Consider the following 21,698-nt stretch of genomic DNA (forward strand, 5'->3'; position numbering starts at 1 on the left):
TCTCTCATGTCCTTCCCTCCCTGTGTCTCCCTTCTCCCCATCTTTTTTCCCTTTACTCAGCTCACCTGATTCCTCACCATCTGTGTCCCATTTCTGTACAGGTGAATGGAATTGACTTGAGAAAGGCCACACATGATGAAGCCATAAATGTTCTGAGACAAACACCACAAAGGGTGCGCCTAACGCTGTACAGGGATGAGGCCCCGTACAAAGAGGAGGACGTGTACGACTCCCTCACCATCGAGCTGCAGAAGAAGCCAGGCAAAGGCCTGGGGTTGAGTATTGTTGGTAAAAGGTATGACTGATCAGGAAAATGCAGTAACCTCTTGGAAATGACAGAGTTTAAATTCCTTTAGAGAGTACTAGCAGTAGTAGCATCTTTAGCAGCTGCTAGTGTTCTGTAGGCAGCTCTTTCAGCCCACACAGCAGTGGACCAGCAGAAGACATTGATGCTGGAATTTTGAGCTGGGGGGATTTTGAAGGTGCTAGACAAAAAGCCTTTTGGTATCTTTGAGTACCCGCCAGGTCCTAGGAGATACATTATGTTCTTGGGAACAGAGTTAAATAAGACATGGATCCTGACTTCAAAAAACTCAGTTTGGTAAACAAGAATTAAATATATTCTTGCAACAAAGGAATCTATTGATTAAACACAGAAATGCATTGTGGGGGATGCACGGAAGCAAAGGAGAAGGGGACCATGTGACCTTATTTAAGAAAAGTAGATTAGGAAAACTTCTTTATAAAAAGGTGCCAGAGATGAAGCCAAAAGTGATATGTGAGAGTTGGTTGAACAAAAGGGAGAGGAGGATACTGATATTCTGGGGAGAAGGGTCAGCATGACCAAGAGCACACCATCAGAAGGGAACAGAGAGTGTAGATTAAGAGGCTGGGATAGTAGGTTGCTGAATATGCATAAATCGAGGACCTGATTTATTTCAATATGTATATATAGGTAATGTGAAAAAATATATAATCCAGTAAGTTCCAGCACCTTATTCTAAAGCTGGAAAAGCAGAGTATCAGATGATGAAATGGCTGTTCTGAGGTCATGACCTTGGCAAGAACAAGTGATACAATTCAACTTTTACTAAAGGTTTCTGTTTAGAGTTATCTTTGTATCTCAACAGGAAGTCTTTGAGTTATTTATAATTTTATGAAAGGAAGATTAGAATAAGTTGAATATTTGTTCATTTGCATAGACCTCTCTTGTATGGAAGTTATACCCGTAATGCTTTAAAATAAGAGACATCACAGCAGTGGGACTTAATTTTGAGTAACAAGTGTTTTTAGTCTGCGATACACTTCCCTTATTTATTTTCAGTGATCTCAATGATGTTGGTGATAATAGCAACATATTTATGTGGGCACAGTCAATATCCATTGAAGGCTTCCTTATGGTGTAGAAAGAACAATAGATTTAGCTCCCAGTTACTGACTCCTAGGTCCCATTTTTGCCATTTAGTACCTGTGTGACCCATAAAGTGAGTATAATTGTAGACACTTCTACTCACAATGTGTAGTTGAACAAACATGCATGTAAAAAATGTTTAACCTATGAAATATTATAAAGACATAACTTTATTACAAAAAATAATTCTCATAGTTGCCCCAGTGTTGCTGAAAACAATAAAACTTTTAAAGCCATAAAAATAGAAGTAAAATTTTCAGTTCAAAAATGTTAGCATTTCATTAAATAAGCATTGCATTACCGTTGGGAAAAAATAAGATGTTGACATGCAAAATTACACTTGCAGAAATGACACTGGAGTGTTTGTATCCGACATTGTCAAAGGAGGAATTGCAGATGCTGACGGAAGACTGATGCAGGGAGACCAGATACTAACGGTGAATGGAGAAGACGTCCGTCGCGCCACCCAGGAAGCCGTCGCGGCTCTGCTAAAGGTAGAAATCCAGTGCTACAGGTGGTCATGTGTAACAGTGTAGGAGAAGAAGGAGCTGCAACACTCAAACTAGTATTTATTTAATATGTTCTCTCAAATAAGACACATTTATACATTAAACACCATATTTCAGTGATAAATCTCTAAATAACAAACTTGCAATCGGCTGTTTATTATATTGTTATATGTTTCTTTAGCAATAGTAAGAATTATGAACTGGGTGTCTGTGATCTTAGTAAATCTTTTGTTATCATAAATTGATTATTGTATGGCTCTTTCCTTGAAAGAAAAACATTTTTCAGGCCACAAAGGAGAAACAAAAAGTCCTAGCCTCAGTTCTCCCACCCCCATATTTATATTTGGATTTATTCTTATAACCTCTGGCCTAAGAGGAGAATCTCCTCCTTGGCATGTGTGCTCTTCGAAAAGGGACTGAGCAGAAAGGCGGGAGGTGATAGGAGGCAAGAAGGGTGTCTCTGGAAGTCATGCTTTCTGGACTGCCCTGTCCCAGCCCCTTCCTTAACCCCTTACTGGGCGCACTAAAATTGGATATCTTTATATTTCCCCAGAGATGAAGAATGTGGAAGAAAGATTTTACCCTTTTTAAACCATGGAATAGAATGTTTGGGTCATATCTTATTCTGGTTCAACACTATGAACTATTTAAAGTTTGACATTTAAAATCATAGTTGGATAGGTCATCTTTATGAAATGAAGGCAACTTAGTGCAGATTTCCCTGGCAGCACCTTCCACAGTGACTGTTGTTGTCTTTTCAACAATGATAAGGCTTCCATCCCAAGGTACAATGGTACACTTAAGTACTTTCTACAGTATGAAATCTGTTTCCTCCAAAATAAACGCTCCATGAAGAGTCATTTTCTGATTGGAAAGGCAGAGCCAGTCTCATTTTAAAAGTAAGTTGTAAAATTCAGAATAGTCACTTCAAAATACAGCTCTCGGAAGTGTAGACGTATTTCCTATCAGGGAATATTCCAGTTTCCAGAGGAGATTTGTATTCCTACAAATAAATAAAGCAGTGCTTATCTCATTGTTTTCCTTTCCCTAATGTGTGTTTTTATGATCTGACGTGTAGTTGAGTGTTGACTGGAAATCAGTCACCATCAGTATCCATGTCACGTAGCACATGTTGAATGACATGAGCACATAATTTCATAGGTTATGAGCACATAACTTCATGACAGTGTCCGACAGCAGTAGAACTGTCAGAGATATCAGATGCTAGTGGGACCCTCTTCAGTGGCTAAGCTTAGCTTCATGAAGCAGTTTTCAAGTGAGACTCTTGTTATTAACCTCTGGTTTGCATAGGCTCTGGTATATATGTATAAATTTAGTTATTAATAAAGCACACTTAAAATCTATCATTTCTTCTTAGAGGTATCAATTTTCAAAAAATAATTAGAATTCTTTAAGGAGAAGTAGCTTCCTTTAGGAGATAAATTAACAATGATAGTTAACTCTGTAAGATAGGTACCTCTCAAAGAGAGAGAAGGAGACAGCCATAAAATAACTTAACTATAGAACCAGTTAAATCACCATTTACAAACCCAGTTTGGCAGTATATAACGAGAGCCTTAAATATTTGTATAGCTTTGCTATTTGTAGCCGCTGCTGCCTGTTGTTGTTTTGACTTATTTCTTCATTTAAACATCTTGCAGAAGTAATCCTCAATGCACAAAGAACTTCATGTACATAAGGTTCATTGCAGTGTTTGTTTGTAATAGTAGGAAAACTGGAAGCAACACAATTGACAGTACTGCTTTGTTCTAGACATTTTGATAAGTATTGTGCATGGATTATTTTATCACAACAAGCTATAACAGTCTCCATTTTTAAAATGCAGAGTAAAAGACTTATCAAGGTAGACATCTGTTAAGTTCACACAGCTGCTAAATCACATAGTCTGTATTTAAACCAATGTATCTGACTCCCAAAACCCAGGTTCTCAAAGACCTCATTGTGCTACTTCCACATTAGACTGCATAGCATTTCTTGCATGCCTGTGATTTATTTATAAAGGGCCACAGGGAAATTGTCTTTAATTCTTGTTTTGTGTTTACAGCAATATGGCTTGTTTAAGTATTGTGTAATAGAGCTATTCAGGTAGAGAGCTTACCCAATTATCTGAGTACCTCTGCTATGGAGGGCAAAATGAACTGTTGCAGTAGTGGTTATTTTATTGTTTTTGTTTGGTTTTTTAAAATCTGAGTTCCTTAGTTCATTTGGCCTTTCAAAATTAGTGCGTTTCATGAGATAATTGGTCAATTCTCCATTTCTTTTTGCCTTGGCAGACACACTCTCCATGTAAATCATGAGGTAGTAAGACAGACACTGGGTGTTGCTGCTACTGCTTGTTGTTATAATTTTTACTAGTTTTAATCCTTTAGAAAAGCCTCTTTCCGCAAAGGATTGGCAGTATCCTTGCCTGTGGCAATTTCCAAAAGGAAAATGCCTTTCAAAAACCCAGCCTTGAAGAGTAAAACGTAATCCTAAAGCTGACTGTAGCTTTTTATTTAAACATTTCCATCAAACAACCTCCCCCACAGTGTTCCCTAGGCACAGTAACCTTGGAAGTCGGAAGAGTCAAAACTGGTCCATTCCACTCGGAGAGAAGACCTTCTCAAAGCAGCCAGGTGGGTAGCTATGGGACTCATCAGGGTGTTGCAGTCCGTAGGCCAAAAGGAACTCAAAGATGGCCTGATCGTGGGTCTGCCCAGGGTCGTGTATGCAGGCCTGGCCCCCTGGCAGCTTGGCAGAGTGGCTGAGGTGCAGAGTTTGAGATAGGGAAGAGTGAGACATGGGAGTGGACAGGCAAGCAAGGTGGAGCTCTTGAGTAGTTTGTGAGTCATTCTAAGGAACTTAATTCCAAGCATTCTTCTTTTCTGACATGATTCTTTTTCCATAATCTCAAAAGTGAACCAATTTTTATATATGTATATATGTGTGTGTGTATATATATATATACATATATATATATATATAAAGCCTACCAAGATAATATGTGTTTAAAGTATTTTATAACAAACATTTATCAATCAGTATTCCACTGGGAAAAATCCCCTGTAGGTGAACTGTAGAAGCTCACCACCATGTATAAAAGTACGGTGTGAAATAGCTGGAGTCTCTTGGCAAGCCCCTCTTCTGTCTTGCCATCTGGTGATGGAAGCCCATTTTTATCACCCTGTCCTTAAAGACCTCTTAGTCACCACTGAATGACTACCATTCGTTTCCTGTCGACAGGCCCTAATTTTGCAGTTGTTGTTGAAGTCCCCATCTATGTACAACATTAATTTAAATTTAGAGAAGATTAGCTTGGGTGAAATTATGAAAATCCACTAAAATTTTAGGTAGGTTGGGATCAGTTGCGTCCATTCTTTTACCTTTAATTTATTTATGTCATTTGGCAAATTCTTTCCTTAAAAAGAAAAAAAAGACCTCACTGAAAACTCTTTATATTGATTGCCCTTCAAATGATCAAATATCACTCCTGCTGAACAAGTATTTCTAAGATCATTAAAAGAATTCTGAAATAAGTGGTGTTTAGAGGGTATTCTTACTTCCCAAACTTTCTAAAACAACTGTTATTTATTTGCAGATGAGTGAAGGCAGCCTGTCATCATTCACTTTTCCACTTTCGGGATCCAGTACATCTGAGTCACTGGAAAGTAGCTCAAAGAAGAATGCATGTAAGATTGGGTTGAAATTTTAGGCATGATTTACTGGTTTGAATTTTGGCCATCAGCACTGATTTTTTTTTCCCTACTTTACTTTACTTCTGAAGCTCTCTTTCCTCTAAATCATCCCAAACCCTAATATAAGTACAAAAATGAGTGCCAGCAAAAATTCAGAACAGCATGAAGCAATGCCTATGGCGGCATTTTCCATTTGATGTTTTCCCTGCGAGATATACTAAACATTAGAATCAGGATCCTGCAATTTTTTTCTTACGAAGCAGATTGGTATATTTGATTTTTATTCCCTTTCTCTGTTTAATGTAACACCAATATATCAGAAGATGCCATTAAGTGAAGATTGCAGAAATTTTGATTGAGAAAATTAGTATGATCCTCCTGTGTTTTAATTACATGAAATCATGATGCAGAGGGCTTTTTGGCTTGGAGCACTGGTTGAAAGTTGTTCAAATTGAAGAAGCTAACCATATGGCAGTCTCTGTTTGCAATGTGACTAATATTCTAGAAATTTAGGCACTTAAGTCCATGGATTCTTTTTAATGCTTCTATGACTTTATTCCTCTCAGCTGTGCACATGTGTCTTTCTATCCAAAGCACATCCTGTCCTTGACTCATTCAGAGTGGATTATGCAGTTGTATAAGCAATGCTTGAATTAAAAGGGGAGAAACAGGATGGTGTGTGCCTTTTTCCAACTGGGAGTCCCTCCGTAAAACAGATTTAATCATGTGTGCTAGTAACTTTGAAACCCCCTTTCCAAAAAAATTAGGGTACCTCACTTAGTCCCATCCAGCTCTAGATATCAACTAAAATTTAAACTAACATTAAAAATGCACTGATAACCATATTTTATCTTTTTTCCGTTCACAGTGGCATCTGAAATACAGGGATTAAGAACAGTTGAAATTAAAAAGGTAACTTGGGAAAGAGAAAACAATATAAACTCTTTTGACTACAAAGGCATCTGCATATGTGTTTTCCTGTTAGCTGTCTTACTATTTTATAGTACTATCTGATAAAATATGTATTGTATGCAGTGGAAATAGCCCAATGCAGTCTTTGCTGAATTTCCTTGTTTGAAAAATCATTTTTGGCATACCCTTTATTGCCCAAAATGGTATCAACCCAGCCCCATGCAAAATAATGCCCGGTCTCTCTCACTTCTTATATGAATAAATAAGCCTTTGCCTTCAACAGAAATTTCCCATTCTCCTGAAACAGATTCCTCTGACAGCCATGCACAGCAGAGAAAATAAAAGCAGATTTAAGTGCTGAGCACACTTGCAGACACTTGATACCATCGCCATTTCATTTAATAGTCACTGCAGCCCTTTGTGAGAGGCACCGTAATCTCCATTTTGTCCATGAAAATCTAGGCATTCACTGAAAGGAGTGGACTTGTTCCAGGTCTCAGCGTTTGTAAGTGTGGGTTTCTGGCTTTGAGCACGGGTCTCGCTGATTCCTTTTCACTTCATCAGTTTCCTTGATTTTCCTCATTCCCTGGAACATGATTTTCGTTTAGTTTTGATTTCTTTTACCTCCTGAACAGATGCTTATTTTTCTAAATCACATTAAGGACCTGTATCAAGTAAAGTAATACAATTTTCTTGGGCATCATTTTCCACCCTCACATCTAGAAGATCAGAGTTAACGATAGAATATTGTGCCAAAGAGACCAAAAGCCAATTACAGAATATCAGTTTGACCAGAATATTCTCTCTGTCCAATGGCAGGGGCCCACTGACTCACTGGGAATCAGCATTGCTGGAGGAGTAGGCAGCCCGCTTGGTGATGTTCCTATATTTATTGCAATGATGCACCCGAATGGAGTTGCAGCTCAGACTCAGAAACTCAGAGTAAGTTTTGCTAATAGCCCTGGATGCCCTAGCAAATCTGTCAATAGGTTTTAAGAACCCTTTGAATCTGGCCAACTGTTGCAGGCAGTTTGAAATGTCTGAATCAGCTTTTAAATCAGCTTCTCCAGGCACATCAGGGCTTGCTTTGGGTAAAAGATGAAGAAAATTAAAAGAGAGGAGAATTTGCTGTTGTATGCAGATTTTCAGGTAAATGAAATGGGGTGATTTGCAGTCATTTCTTAATATTTTTTTACTTGTTTGAAACCCTGTGGAAGAAGTTAAAAGAAAACAGAAAGGATTGGCAGAAAGTATTGCCAGAATGAAGTGAAATTTTTTCTTTACGTGTTTTTAATTTTTGGTTTAGATGCTGATTTAACTTTATTAAATTGAAAATTATCATTCATGTTGCATTTGTTTATCAAAATTATCATTTATGTTGTGCTTTTTATCAGTTTTGCAGAAGTTTAATGTAAACATGACTTATAATGTGAAACTATACAAAACTTGCTTCAAAATTGAAGGATTTTGCATATTTAGAGTGCTATGGTAGAATTTATGCTGACTGCCCAGTTATGAAATCATGTGAATATTCCATTAAAGTAACTCAATCTCTATAAAGTAAAATCTGTATAGCCTCATGCCTTAAAAATGGTCTCAAACCATAATCAGTATTTAAATAGTCTAAATCGGTCATGGTTCAATCTCCCTTTGGTATGTAAATGTACGACTAGCGCTTAAAAACTGATCATACACATAACACAGGGGTCAGAAAACTTTTCTGTAAAGGACCAGGTGACTGTATTAAGCTTTGCGGCACATACGTGTGTCTCTGTTGCAACTTTTCAACTCTGCCTTGTAAAAGCAGGCAAATAATCACATCTGCTCTCCAACCAGATTTGATTCACCAAAATAAGCAGTGGGCCAGTCTTGGCTTGTCAGCCATAGTTTGCCAACCCTTGACTTAGAATCACAGCTAATGTGTATAATCATAATATCCAGAGGAATTTCAATTCCCAAATGATAACAGATATGGTATTCTTTTAATAGAAAGTAATGTCTTTCCCAGGGAAAACAAAGAGAAGGGAAGTGTGACTCCCTGTCCCTTGCCCCGAAGATGACAGAAATCGGCCGTTACGTGCCGCTTCTCTCTGTGGTTGCTGCTGCGTGGAGCTGGAGGTTCCCTTGGTTCTATTTCTGTTGCTGATTAGCAGTGTATATGTGGTGTGGAAGGCAGGGAAGGAGATCGTGCCACTCTGCGTGGCTGTCGTAGCAGGTGACTGTGTCTCTCCCTCGCAGGTTGGGGATAGGATTGTCAGTATCTGTGGCACATCCACTGAGGGGATGACGCACACCCAGGCAGTTAACTTACTGAAAAATGCCTCTGGCTCCATTGAAATGCAGGTAAGATTTTTATCCCAACTCTTCTGAATGTGGGTAGCTTGAGGATACATGAGCTTTGATGTTGAAGCTATAAAATGGTTAAATCTCGTGCTGTTATTTTATTGACTATTTCCCTTGAACATAGATGATTACATTGAGAGTTCCAAGGAAGTACATAGGAAGCGTTCTGTCACATTTTATCCTGATGCCTTTATCCTTTCAGTAGTTCATATCTAAGGGGGAAAATTCACAGTCTTGGCAGGAAATGATTAATTGCTGAAATTTTAAGTGGTGTGATTGAGTGGCCTGTTTTCTAAAGATCCTAGAAAGCAATTGCATCTGAAACCATGTTTAAAAAGCATCAAAGGGTTTGGTAGAATTGAATTAGTGGAATATTCTTAGTGTCAGTTGAAGAGGCTTCTGGACCCTATGAAATTCCTGAATATATGTTAACAGAAATGATTAAGTGGACAATAAAATACATATTTTAATTCCAGTGCTTTTTTGGAAAAAAATTATTGATTTTTAAAAAATTCCTAGCCACGTGAGCATGTGCTTTTCTCTATTTCTCCTGTGTACAGGTGGTTGCTGGAGGAGATGTGAGTGTGGTCACCGGTCATCAGCAGGAGCCTGCCAGTTCTAGTCTTTCTTTCACTGGCTTGACATCAAGCAGTATATTTCAAGATGATTTAGGGTGAGCTCATATACTGTGGTTTGTATGTCCCTATTACCCACATAAAGGTGAAATGATGGAAGATGAGGTATAAAGTACGAAAACCAAGTGTTTCTAAAGGCCTTAATTATGGCATGGTAGGTAGGTAGGTAGGTAGACCTGCATGCAAGCTACTACTTTTCTCACATTTTCATCTGTGAGTTCTTTGAGAGACGTTTTAGTCTTGGGGTCAATCTATCCTTTTAAATATTCCAACATTGCCTAATCATTTAATAAATCATACTTTTGATTAAAAAAAACTTCACAGTTACCCAACACTTGAGTACAAAAAAATTAGAATAGAGATAGAGGGGAAGAGAGGAGCACGTTAGAATTTTCAAGTAATTTGGAGCAGCTTTTATAGTGCTTATCATCTGTTTTTGTCTCTGAGCCTGGGAGTCCTGATGTTTATGACTTACTCCGTCGTCGTCTTTGGCACTTCAGCCTCTCACATTAAATAAACTGGAAAAGGAGGGAGCTGCTTTATACAGTGAGAGCTGGCCACGAGTATGTTAGGTTAAGGGTGGTATACGTGACTAATAGAATAGGGTGTCAAGTACAATTTCATTAGATCCTGTAAATTTAAGATACATAGCAGAGACACGCTGACAATTTCAGCATCCCCAGAATACCCATGATGTACTCACTGTTGGTAGCACAGAGAATTATACTAGCTTTAGGTGAGTGTCAGACAACCCGTAACTTACAGATTCATGGAATACATATATATGCTGTATATATATTTTAAAAAAATCTTAAGACTCTTTTTTTCTTCCCTTTCCTGTAGACCTCCTCAGTGTAAGTCTATTACGCTAGACCGAGGACCAGATGGCTTGGGCTTCAGTATAGTAGGAGGGTATGGCAGCCCTCACGGAGACCTACCCATTTATGTTAAAACAGTGTTTGCGAAGGTGAGCGTGCACATTTTCACCACCCTCTTCCCCACTAAACAGTCATTAACAGTGGTCAGCAGCTGGCTTATTAGTTTATGGCCTCAGGTAATGCCAGATGATTAACAGTTGATTATTTTCTTTTGGAAATCCCTACAGGAACAGGTCATTAAATATTTTTGTCCAATTTGAGGTTTAGTTACGTTTAAAGGAAAATAGGCTCAAATTGAATTTTCACGGGTGCTCTCAACAATATATATAAAACTATTAATGAACTTTAGTTAGACAGGCCTGATTGTTTTCCTTTGGAAACAAGTTGCATATGATTGAATATCTTTTGAAAATAGGACATTTTAAATATGTTTATGCTAAGGAGCCTTGACATTTCTTTTTCTTTGCATTTTTGTTATGAAGTATAAAATAGGCATAGAAAAGTACATAACATAGATATGCAGAATAACTAACAGGGCATTTATTTTGCAAGTTTCATTTTGTTGAATGGAATAGGAAAGTAACTACTAAAAAGATTTGCGAGTATCTAGCAGCTCTGTCACCTACCACAAATCAACTGTTTGCAGTCAAGGGATTCAATAAAGAAAAGAAAACTGTTGGTATATCGTTGTAAACATATAGCATCCTGTTCTATGGTAAGAATATTTAGAATACAAGTGAAGTTATTACAACATTGCTAAAGCTGTTAAAATAATTTAAACCCGTATAATTATTGTTAATTTGTTAAGACAATTTTTAGGAACTACAAAATTAGACAAAATTTCCTCTAGGAGAAAATACAGATTCTCAAAATTTTACAGCACAGAGGAAACAAAATTCGGTTAAACCCATTAGAAGATTCAGTACATGGGCTGTAGATTAGTATTATGGTCCTATAAAGTGCTTACTTTGGGAGGTTTCATTCTCTTATTTTGGAAAAAAATACCATTTTTAACCAATTTAAAGTGCTGTATCTACAGCAATCTAGGTATAGGCTTAACTTACGAGATTTTTTAAAGCCATTGGTATGTCCAAAAATACAAACAGCATTTGCCAGTAAATAGAAGAGTCATGCAGTCCTTTTTCTCAGCCTCGGAACAATTTATTTAAGGCATGCTAGTTAGAACATATTTTAAGAATCTCATCGTTATGGATTCCTCATTAACTTTTCCATATTTTTAATCTTATATTTAATTGCATAATTGCCTACTATACTTATGCCTTAAGATGGGATTCTTTTACAAACAGCAGTGTCTGTGTTTAGTCTTAATCATTTAGGTCTCATAAGGAATATGAAGCCTCTATCTACCCCTGGGAAGTAAAGAATCAAGCAGCTTAAGCTGCCTTTTCAAAGCCACAGAAAGAATTAGAATTAGCATGACTCGTACCTTATCCTGTCCTTGTCAACACGTATGTGGGCTTTTGTGCTTCTCCAAACCTTTGGCTTTCATGCCATCATGCCCTTGTTCTATAAAACTGCTAATCCTTTGTTTTCTTTCTGTAGGTCTTCTTTACAGGATAAAAATCTTGGATTCTATGAAATCATTCCTACTAGGCATATTCCCAAATATTCTTTATTAATTTGAGTTCCTACCAACTGCTGTGCTGAACAGCCAAAAAGCCATCCAACTACTCTGTTGACTGCTAAATTCTGTCTCAAATTGGGATCTCAGTGCTGAAGCCATTTAGGAGAAAGGCTTCCTTTGTGTCTGTTCATCATTGCTTAATGGCTGTGGAGCACCTGTGGAGCACTGAGAGTACTGTGTGTACACGCAGAGCAATTTACATTCTTGTTTGGATCTTTTGCTGTTGTGTAGCTGCAAGGCAGCATTTTTTGGGAAGTAAACAAGCCTGCTTTATAATTGCAGGGAGCAGCCTCTGAAGATGGGCGTCTGAAGAGGGGTGATCAGATAATTGCTGTGAACGGGCAGAGTCTGGAAGGGGTGACCCATGAAGAAGCTGTTGCCATCCTGAAGCGCACAAAAGGCACTGTCACTTTGATGGTTCTCTCCTGAATTTGCTGCCAGAATTGAGCCACCTCGACTTCTCACTCATATCCCGCGCTGTAAAAAGGGTGGAACTGGTCCTGTGGACTCCTCCTGGGCTGTGTTCGTCTGGCTCTACAAAACTGTAGGAAAAAATAGCATTTAAGTTTTTCTCATATGGAAATGATTTTCTTACAACCTAGCATCACTTTCCCTTTCTCTTTGCATTTTGTGATGTAAACTCAAAGAGAAGGGCTTTTTGCATACATAAATCCAGTCTTTCTTCCTGAAGATATCTGAGATTTTATAGTCATATGGGCCAAAATTAATATGTGCTCAACCAGTTAGTAGAGAAAGGAAAAAATCATTCGAAAGCTAACTAAGGGGAAATGGCTTCATGAAATTAAGATGAAAAATGAAAATTTAAAATAAAGAAGAAAATCTCAAGTGTTACAAAAATGCATTTTGTTAATCCACCTCTCCCCACGTCTAACTGAAGAAGAAAAGAAAAAAGTTATACTGAAAATGTTTAAAAATACTTTCAGTATTTAAAAGTGTTGAATATTATTGAAACTTTGCACGTCCCAGCTCTAACATGCAGATATATAGCTGCCTCCTAAAATGGGCTTCAAGATTGCGTAGATGACAACAGTAGGAAGCAGTGTCCCTGAGTTTGTGAAGAAACCACTTATTGCATATCTCGATGTTCATTTTCAGTTTTGACCTATTATACAATATTTTCACGTTTCTGTAAGTAAAATGATGACGCTACCTTGTACGGACTGAAAAGCAGCCTTGCTAACTGTGCAGGACCATGGGAGGCTCTCCGAATTGTTAGTGCTGGTTTTAAGGGATGCAACGCTGAAAATGTGTCGGTGCGCTCTGCAGTGGTTTTTCAGTTAGTATTAATCTTAATGACAGAGAAAAAAACAATGTGTTAGTCATTATTTTGGTTGTATGCCATTCGTAAATTGATAGAAAAATTAAGGGGATTAACATACCTTCATTTCATTGCCTTATATTAACATCTTATAATACAATAGTTTAAGGGAAACAGATGGAGCTGTTTATTGAGACAACTGGTGAGGAATTATCATGTGTTCATTCCCATTTTAGAGCGTGAAACTCCTACATTAGAATATATAAAGTCACTTTAAATATTATCTATATTTGTAACAAAAGTAGTGTACAGATATTTTATTACAGCACTTTTGTGTAAATGCAGAATTGAAGTGAATAAATAAGTTTCATGGTGCACAAAAAAAGCAGGCATATTTTTTTTTTGTTCTTTTTACTGGGGAAAAGCTTTATTATACTGTTCAAGATTTACAATTTAAAATTGGTTTTTATCATGTCTAACTGAACATATGGTGACCATAGTTACTGTTAGAGGAACTTTGGACAACAACATTATGAAAAGCTCAATGCCTTCTACGCCCAGAATTTTTACTAATGCTGAAGATTCATAAACTCCTCATGGAGCAGAGGAAGATCAGCATCATTGAAGACAGAGCAGGGTCGTGTCTGTGTGTGCTTTTCTGAAACGCTACGAGTGAAGCAGTATTATAAGTTGTTCTTTAGAGTAGTCGAGCTAAAGAATGTTCAGATAAAAAAAGTCATAATGAAAGTTGTTTGTAATAACATGAAAAATCTGATTTGAACACTGAGCAAGGAATTGAGGAACCTTTGTTCTGCCAGTTTTTGCCCTAATTAGCCAATGAACATATGCATTCCCTCTGATCTATCTCATCTGGAAAATGATTTTTACGTTATTTTATCTCAAAGCTTGTATCAAGTTCTAAAATATAAAAATTCTGTGACTCTTAGATATACAAAATGAATGGACACAACTGCATGTTGTAACAACTTGGGAGATATTGTCCCCAAGCAACTGTTGTAAACTGAGGTACTTGATGTAACAAAATTCATTTCAGTATCCCAGTGACTCATCCAACTTCTTAGTCACCAATTAATGGCCCTCTGTCGTGAAGGCGTGTGAAGATCCTCTCATGGTTGGCTGCTGGAAGCAGAGCCACCCACTTGTATGTTTTAACCAGCAAAGATTTCGTGGAGGCCACTCTGTGGCACACCCCAGGACGGCAAGTTCACCTTGAAGTTAACCCAATTGAAGTTCTAGTAAACGTGTGAGGGTACTCCGGTGAGGGCTCCCAGGTGGGATTCGGAGCTAGCCTGTATAGCATCACTCCCCAAATGCATGTCTACCAGGAACCTCAGAATGTGACCTTATTTGGAAATAGGATCTTTGTGGATGGAATCAGTTCAGTTAAAATGAGGTCATGCTGGATTACAGTGGGCCCTAAATCCTTAAGGCTATGCAGAGCCACAGAGACATAGGAGAAGAAGGCCATGTAAAGATGGGGACCCAACAAAACAAAATAAAAAACAAGAGTACCTGGAGCCACCAGAAGCTGAAAAGACGAGGAAGGTTTTTTCCCCTGGAGGCTTCAGAGAGAACTTGTCCCTCCTGACACCTTGATTTCAGATATCTGGCCTCCAGGACTGTGAGAATAAATTTCTGTTGTTGTAAACCACCTCATTTGTGGAACTTGGCTATGGAAGCCCCAGGACACACCAGTATAGTACCTTGGATGTTTTTATATCCTCAGCTACTGTCACTGTACCTGCAAATAGGAGAGGCTCTATGCATGTTGGTTCAGCACCGTAGATGATTGAATCCCAGGTCGTAATTAATTTCATGGTCTTACCTTGGTTTGGTTGACCTAGCTGCAGCCTTCATACTGAATGCAAAACCAGAAGCCATGGGAGTGCCACCTAAGGATGTACAACCCTGGGGGAAGGCTCCCCTCCTGAACTGCTAGTAATTAACAAAGCCAAAGCATGTGGAAGTGAAGAAAGGGAGGGAAGGCATGATGGAAGAAAGGGAAAGAAGATGGAGAGGCAAAGACTATAGATACAGCAGCATTAGAGTGACAGAGTCGTATGCTTCCTATGTTCTTCTTTCTTGGAAATGTGAGAGTTCTTTGTGGGGAAGGGAGAAAGTGTTTGAGCAAAGAGTTTGAAGACTTGAACATTATAGTATTAATTCCATGTGCAAGTCAAGACTGTGTACAACTCAAGACCGTGGCTTGCCCATAATAGGTTCAGTATATTTGTTTTTGTGATTAAATTACATTGGTGAATACCACACATTCCTGGTGTTCTTTGTGACCCCTCCAAAATGGTGATAATGGTGATGATGATGATGTATTTGATTTCAATACCTACTGATTTATAGCAGCAGACGTAGCAATGCGATGTGGCCAGTCAGTAGAGCCCATACATCAGAAGAGTGATGGAATTTGAAGCATGAGAGATTAAAATTCATGCAAGACAAGAAAAGGAAGCTTTTTTTTTTTTCCATTTTAAGAATCTTGATAAAGCAGATTTTGATAGATGCAAAGAAGCAGAAGAAGCTCTTCCCTGCTCTGAGGTTTACTGTGCCAAGCTGTCTTAGATCTGGTCATCTAGCTTATTGTCTGAGAATGCCAGACAGAGATTTAGTGCCTTTCTTCAGATTTCCATCACAGTTAGTGGAGAAGTTAAAAGGATGCCTGCAGGGAGACAAGAATCAATAGGCTTTCTGGAGTCTCGGTGTGGGAATGTCGAAGCTATCATCACCTGCTTTCAGCAGCTCTGGTGTGTTGTTTCATGTCAGTAACAAGTATTCTGGAATGCATTTGATTTGTGCAAAGATGTTCTTCAACGTTGTCTACCAGAAATTAATGTTTACCTTTGACCTTCCTAAAGGGAGTTATTTGTAAGGTAGGATTGGCCTCTGTTACCTCAAGGGGAAAAAAAAATGTTGGCAAGAACATTTCTAAATGAAGAATGGAAACTAGGCAAAGCATATGTGGTTGTATACTTGACATCTGATTTTGTATACTTGACATCTCAGCTTTTTTCCTTCAAAAATACAGGTACTCCATTTTATGTAGATTAGAAAGAATTATATTATTTGTCTAGGAATTTTATTTATTATTCAAGTAGTGAGAGTTCAGTAGTAGGCCCTTCAAAGGATTTCTGTCAAGACAGAGGCAAATCTATGGTAATGATCTCAGAATTCTCTCTCTGAAAAAGTTTCTTGAAGTTTCAGAAAGTACTGCCATCAAAAAAAACACTGTTTTAGGCAGCTTCTAAGAGGGAGTGTTCACTTGTTCATTCAATACTGGACGCGTCAGAAAGTTTTGTCATTTGCTGATTCTTTGTGATGCTTTCTCCCTCTGTCCCCCATCCTCTTCCTCCTCACATGTGGATTTTCAGAAATAAACAATTATCCATAGAAAACCTACTTTTTCTCTTCTTTTGTTATTGCTGTATTAGAAGTTGTGATTTTTTCACCTGAGTCTACCTTGAAGTATTTGGCATTCAGAGTTCCACTCTCTAAATTTCATTTACATAAAGGTCCTTTATTTCATTCATTAAAACTTACAGATTTGCCTTGCTTTGGAAAATTAGATGAGATACCTGTATTTAAAGCATTAATCCCATGCACATGATAACTGTCAAGAAATAGTAACGGTTATTGTAGTATTATATCCTGGAAGACATAGAGTAGTGTAAATTCAGTAGCTTTCCTTAAATAGACTTCCATTTTCATTTGTGTATAACCATGTCTTTTTCTTCTGAAGTTGGATGCAAACCAGCTTATACCAAAATTACAGTTGTTTTGCATACAGTTTTCATGGGGTTTCCCATATCCTCATATAACTCTACACTATTAGTTGCTAAGTATTTATCTTTAAAGTAGACTTCTGTTTAACTTGAATGTGCTTTAAAAAAGAGTTATATCTCACTACTTTAAGTGGAAAACCGATATCATTTGCCATAAATTTAGGGTAACTGAGCAAAAGCAATGTTATTAAATTCTATCAAAATATCATGGTCTACCAAAGGCTCAGAACTTGAGGTCTGCTCTCTTTGTCAGAAAGGGAGAGTTGCAAATACTAGAATGGTGTTAATGACTCAATGGGGACTCTCCTGGACTTAAAAGAACTGAAGGAAAATACCTTTTTCATGATGTGATTTAATATTTTCCAGTGCCTTCTCAGTGCGCCCTACAAAAATGATCTCATAATATACTCTCTCTTTGGAAAAAACTTGGTTATACCAAACTCGGAAAGGTTTTGTTTATAGACCCCTTTCTAAAAATGTAAAAGTAGGCCAGTCAATTCCTGTTTTAAGAGCATTCTTAGCTAATGAGTTTATTTAAGACTTTCACTAAAATCAAAATTGGGTCATCACCTCCAGTGGTTTAATTCTGGCAATCTGAGTTTGAAATAAAGGACAAATGACATAAATTAATGGGGTAAAATTAATGTTGTGGTAATATTAAATAAAGCTGATGTCTCCTGCACCTGGTGGGCTGTGCAGATGGCAGGCATACCTAATTATGCACCCTGATGCCTTTAAGTGTACTGATAAAAATCTCTCAACTGAGTGTAAAATATGTTCGTTCACTGGCTCCAGACACGTTTGAGTAAGGCAACACGATACATAAAAAACATAGCCTGACATACTTAGTTTTTGAGGAAAATATGCAATTCTATAAGTTAAATGATTAAATATTTACCTTATTTTTAAAATAAGTCATTATTAGAGTCATAGCGTTTGTCCTTTCTGTGAATATTAAAATCTATATCAGTCCCAAGCATTTTAAGTTTACATTTTTCCTTAGTGTGCATTAGTTAAAAAGGTAAATTTACTAATAGAATCCTAAATAAGTTGATTTGATTTCTTACTCTAGGTACAAATTAGATTGGCCAGTTATCACTCAGATATATATCAACTTGTTCAATTCTTAAGAAGTAGCTACTCTAGAAAAGATGTCAGTGTAATAAGCATATAGATAATATATTTTACTACAGATATGTCAGAGATGTCACTGAACTTTGTAAACTTGCTATGTATTTTTTTCATTTATGGAATGTGAATTCTCAACTTCATTTTGTTGCAGTTGGATACTTACCAAGTTAAAAGCACAACCGGCAACTTCCATTTTTAGCTTCAGAATGACTTTTAAAATGTTTTTATGTTATAAACAACCATTATTTTTCTTATAATTAAATGTATATTTATAACTTATTTTTAAAAATAAAAAGGACAAGTAAAATATTCTTTTTCAGACAGTTTTCATCAAAATAGGAGACCTGGTGCCAGCTGTTCATTTTATGAAAAAGGATGCTGGTTCATTTTAAAGAAAAAAAAATTAAGGCTAGGGAACATGTAATTTTTTCATCTTTTACTTTTTAATCTTAGAGTTAATAAATAAAGAAATTACACATTTTAAAATATACGTTTATAATTTTTCTTGCCATTTGGATAACTAAAACCATGGGAATCAGGTTCAAACCATTCATCTACATTTATTTGTAAATACCTGACTATTAGTTCTTCTATTCAGTGCTTGATTTTTTTTCTAAAGCTTTTCCTTTTCGTACGTTACAGGTATTCATGTAATGAAGTCATCAGTGTCTCAGTACCCACTTTGAGTGCCTTGAATGAATGTAAGTCAGAGCTGATAAATGTCTTACACTGAAGGAGCTCTAGATTTCTCTAAAATGCAGTGTGAAGAGCATGGGCCTCTGGGTCTCAAGGCCCTGGCTTCACATCCTGGCTTGTTCCCTGAATGAAAGGCAGCTGACCTCAGAGCCTCTGCCCCCTGGACTGTAAAATGGGAATAATAGCATCTTCCTCACAGCTCTAATAGTGTCAAAAGTATCTGCACATGGTGGCACTTGGTAAATGACAGAAATATTGTTAATATTTCTACAGTCAGTGTAACTTCAGGGCTGCAGTGATACTCGTAGTGGAATTGTGGGCATCATATGGAGTAGTGTGTGCTGTCGCTAGTATTAATTTATATCCCAACTTTAAAAATAAACTTGTGTCCTCTCAGTTTCTCATTCTAGAAATGTCCTCGTAGTTTCTCCTAGAATGGAAAACAAAATAAAAAATGATTCCAGGAGAACTGACAAGGGAATAGCCTCATTGGTTGGTGAAGCAAATGTCACACTTTAATATTTTAAATACAATATATTTGGGGTGGCAGTTATTTAAACCTAGTGAGAGGTTTCATCATCAATCGGAGCCCCGGTCACTTGCATAAGAAGCCAAGTTTCTCGTTTTGAAAGTAAGTGGGAAGTTGTACAATATCCATCACTCTAGAATCTCTCCTCTGCAGTCCTGTTTGTTCAATTAATTAGGATAAATAAATTTTATTTTCATCTTCCTTTTTAGGTACTATCTCTTTTCAGAAGGGAGGGAATGAGGAAATGAGCTTGATAGACTAAATAGTCTTCTAGAAGGAAGTTGGTGGGATCAGACTGTCAGGTCTTCCTTTCTTCCACATTAGGTATTCTTTCTCAAGTGATCGATACTATATAGGTTGGGGGAATGTAAGGTGGAAATTGTATGCACTACTAGTGGTTACATTTTTTATTTTTTTTTCACCCCTCAGGATTTAAGGTAAGGGAATTGGCTTTTAAAGAGGACTTCTCCCAAGTGATAATCACATTTGACTATAAAATAAGCTTCAAAGCCTGTGAAGACCTGGCTCTGACAGTTCATGCTATTAAAGATTTAGGTGAGGGTTGAGAGAATAGAAGCTTCTAATGTGAGATCCTGCAGCATGCTTTTCTTTGGGTGCGATGAAAGGTGATGTTTTTCTGTACTGAAGAGCAGATAACTAGTACACATAAGCCTAATTTCTAGGTTTGGATATTGGATGGAGTAAACTTATAAAGCATTCTTAATCCTCACTTGTTAATAAAATAGTTTATGAGTATTTATAAAAGAAATTGTACTTTTCAATTACCTAAATATTGGAAGCCAGTGAAGAGCCAAGAATCACCTTAAATTGTTATATAGCATTGAGACCCCAAAGAATGTATGTGTCTATAACCACCTATGCAGAAGTGATCACTTGCAGGTAGTTGAGCTCCTGTGAAAGTTGGGGTGGGAAGTCCTAAAGTGTGAAAAGCTTTGGTAAGTTTTCCTTTATGACCATGGATCATGTTTTTTTGATACTTCCGATGATGTTACTACTTAGAAAGCATATCTGTTTTTCAAATTTCAAGTGAAAACAAGAAACAGTTATTAAAATACCTTAACTTTCCATAGGGGGATTCTGAATACTAGAAAGAATACAAATTTAGTTACTAAAGAATTTGAATGGGGTTGTGGAAAATGTTTCCTACTTGAAGGAGAAAAAAATGGGATTAGGGCCATAAATCTTTCCTTTACTGAGGCCAGATGCTTAGTTTCACCAAATGTATTTCTTAATGAGGATAATATCTTCCACCTAGGTTTTTTAAAGTCAAAATATGTAATGGATATGAAAGTTTTTAAAGTTTCAAAGCATAGATCATTGTTATTGTATATTAGCTAAACTACACATTTATGACTTTTGATTAAAGGTTCTCTAATTGACCAGTACTGTCTGAGTATATATTCTGGTACTTTCCTGTTACATAGCTCTAGAAATGAAATATTCTTCTTCCTACAGTGCTTTATTAATGGATAACATATATGCCACTTTTTTCCAAAAGTGTGAGGTGGTGTATGTTTTTAAAATTTTGTGTTATGTAAATTTTTAAAACTATTAGCCATAAATCCATTAAAGAACAAACCAGTGAGCATTCCCAAGCATGATCTTTCCACCCTTTTTATCATTACTGTGTCTTGGACATACCCATTTCATAGCAAATAGTCGTACCATGTTGCTTTATTTTGTGTACCTTATGGGCTCTGTTATTCTACTGAAAATAACATTAGCTCAGGAGTCTTGTTCAACAGTGTAGAGAGAGGTGAGAGAGGGAAAGAAGGAGGGGAGAAAGAAAGAAAAAAGGCAGTTTAAAGAAAGGGAGAAGGTCGTTAGCCCCAAGACCATTCTAATAGAATTTCTGCTATTGGATATAATAAAGTTAAATATGGACGTCCTCAGATTCAGTGGAAAACAAAAGGGCAGGGTCAGTTATAACTATACTTTAGAGACAAAAAGAATTTACAAAAATCTCACTTATTACTTATAAATACTAAGATCTTCGTGTTTAGTAACTATAAATAAATGAATGATAGAATCATTTTGGGATAGTCTTGGACAGATCAAGGAAAAAGAAACAGAATAATGCCAATGGTGCCAAAGCTAGTTTGCATCTTCTGCAACTTTTGTCTCTTTTCCTTCTTTTCAGACTTTTTGTTTAACTCTGAGAAGATGAGACTAAGGATGGTGATAAGTCATGGATATTTTTCA

General features: G+C 37.1%; 1 protein-coding gene across 5 annotated transcripts in view; it reads left to right on the top strand.

Moving 5' to 3' along the window:
- The window catches only part of MPDZ (multiple PDZ domain crumbs cell polarity complex component), a 154,515-nt gene extending 140,823 nt beyond the window's left edge, over positions 1 to 13,692 (top strand). For all 5 annotated transcript variants that reach the window (XM_057721662.1, XM_057721664.1, XM_057721661.1 and 2 more), the window contains 10 exons: positions 102 to 295; positions 1,758 to 1,905; positions 4,470 to 4,556; positions 5,519 to 5,609; positions 6,484 to 6,527; positions 7,347 to 7,469; positions 8,766 to 8,870; positions 9,431 to 9,543; positions 10,349 to 10,472; positions 12,311 to 13,692. In XM_057721662.1, coding sequence (XP_057577645.1) covers positions 102 to 295; positions 1,758 to 1,905; positions 4,470 to 4,556; positions 5,519 to 5,609; positions 6,484 to 6,527; positions 7,347 to 7,469; positions 8,766 to 8,870; positions 9,431 to 9,543; positions 10,349 to 10,472; positions 12,311 to 12,457 — 1,176 coding nt within the window. In that variant the 3' untranslated portion in view covers positions 12,458 to 13,692. The remainder of the gene's footprint in view (positions 1 to 101; positions 296 to 1,757; positions 1,906 to 4,469; positions 4,557 to 5,518; positions 5,610 to 6,483; positions 6,528 to 7,346; positions 7,470 to 8,765; positions 8,871 to 9,430; positions 9,544 to 10,348; positions 10,473 to 12,310) is intronic.
- Positions 13,693 to 21,698: the final 8,006 nt, after the last annotated feature.

The sequence above is a fragment of the Hippopotamus amphibius genome, chromosome 2, assembly GCF_030028045.1.
Source record: "Hippopotamus amphibius kiboko isolate mHipAmp2 chromosome 2, mHipAmp2.hap2, whole genome shotgun sequence".
In the NCBI taxonomy this organism is placed as follows: domain Eukaryota; kingdom Metazoa; phylum Chordata; class Mammalia; order Artiodactyla; family Hippopotamidae; genus Hippopotamus; species Hippopotamus amphibius.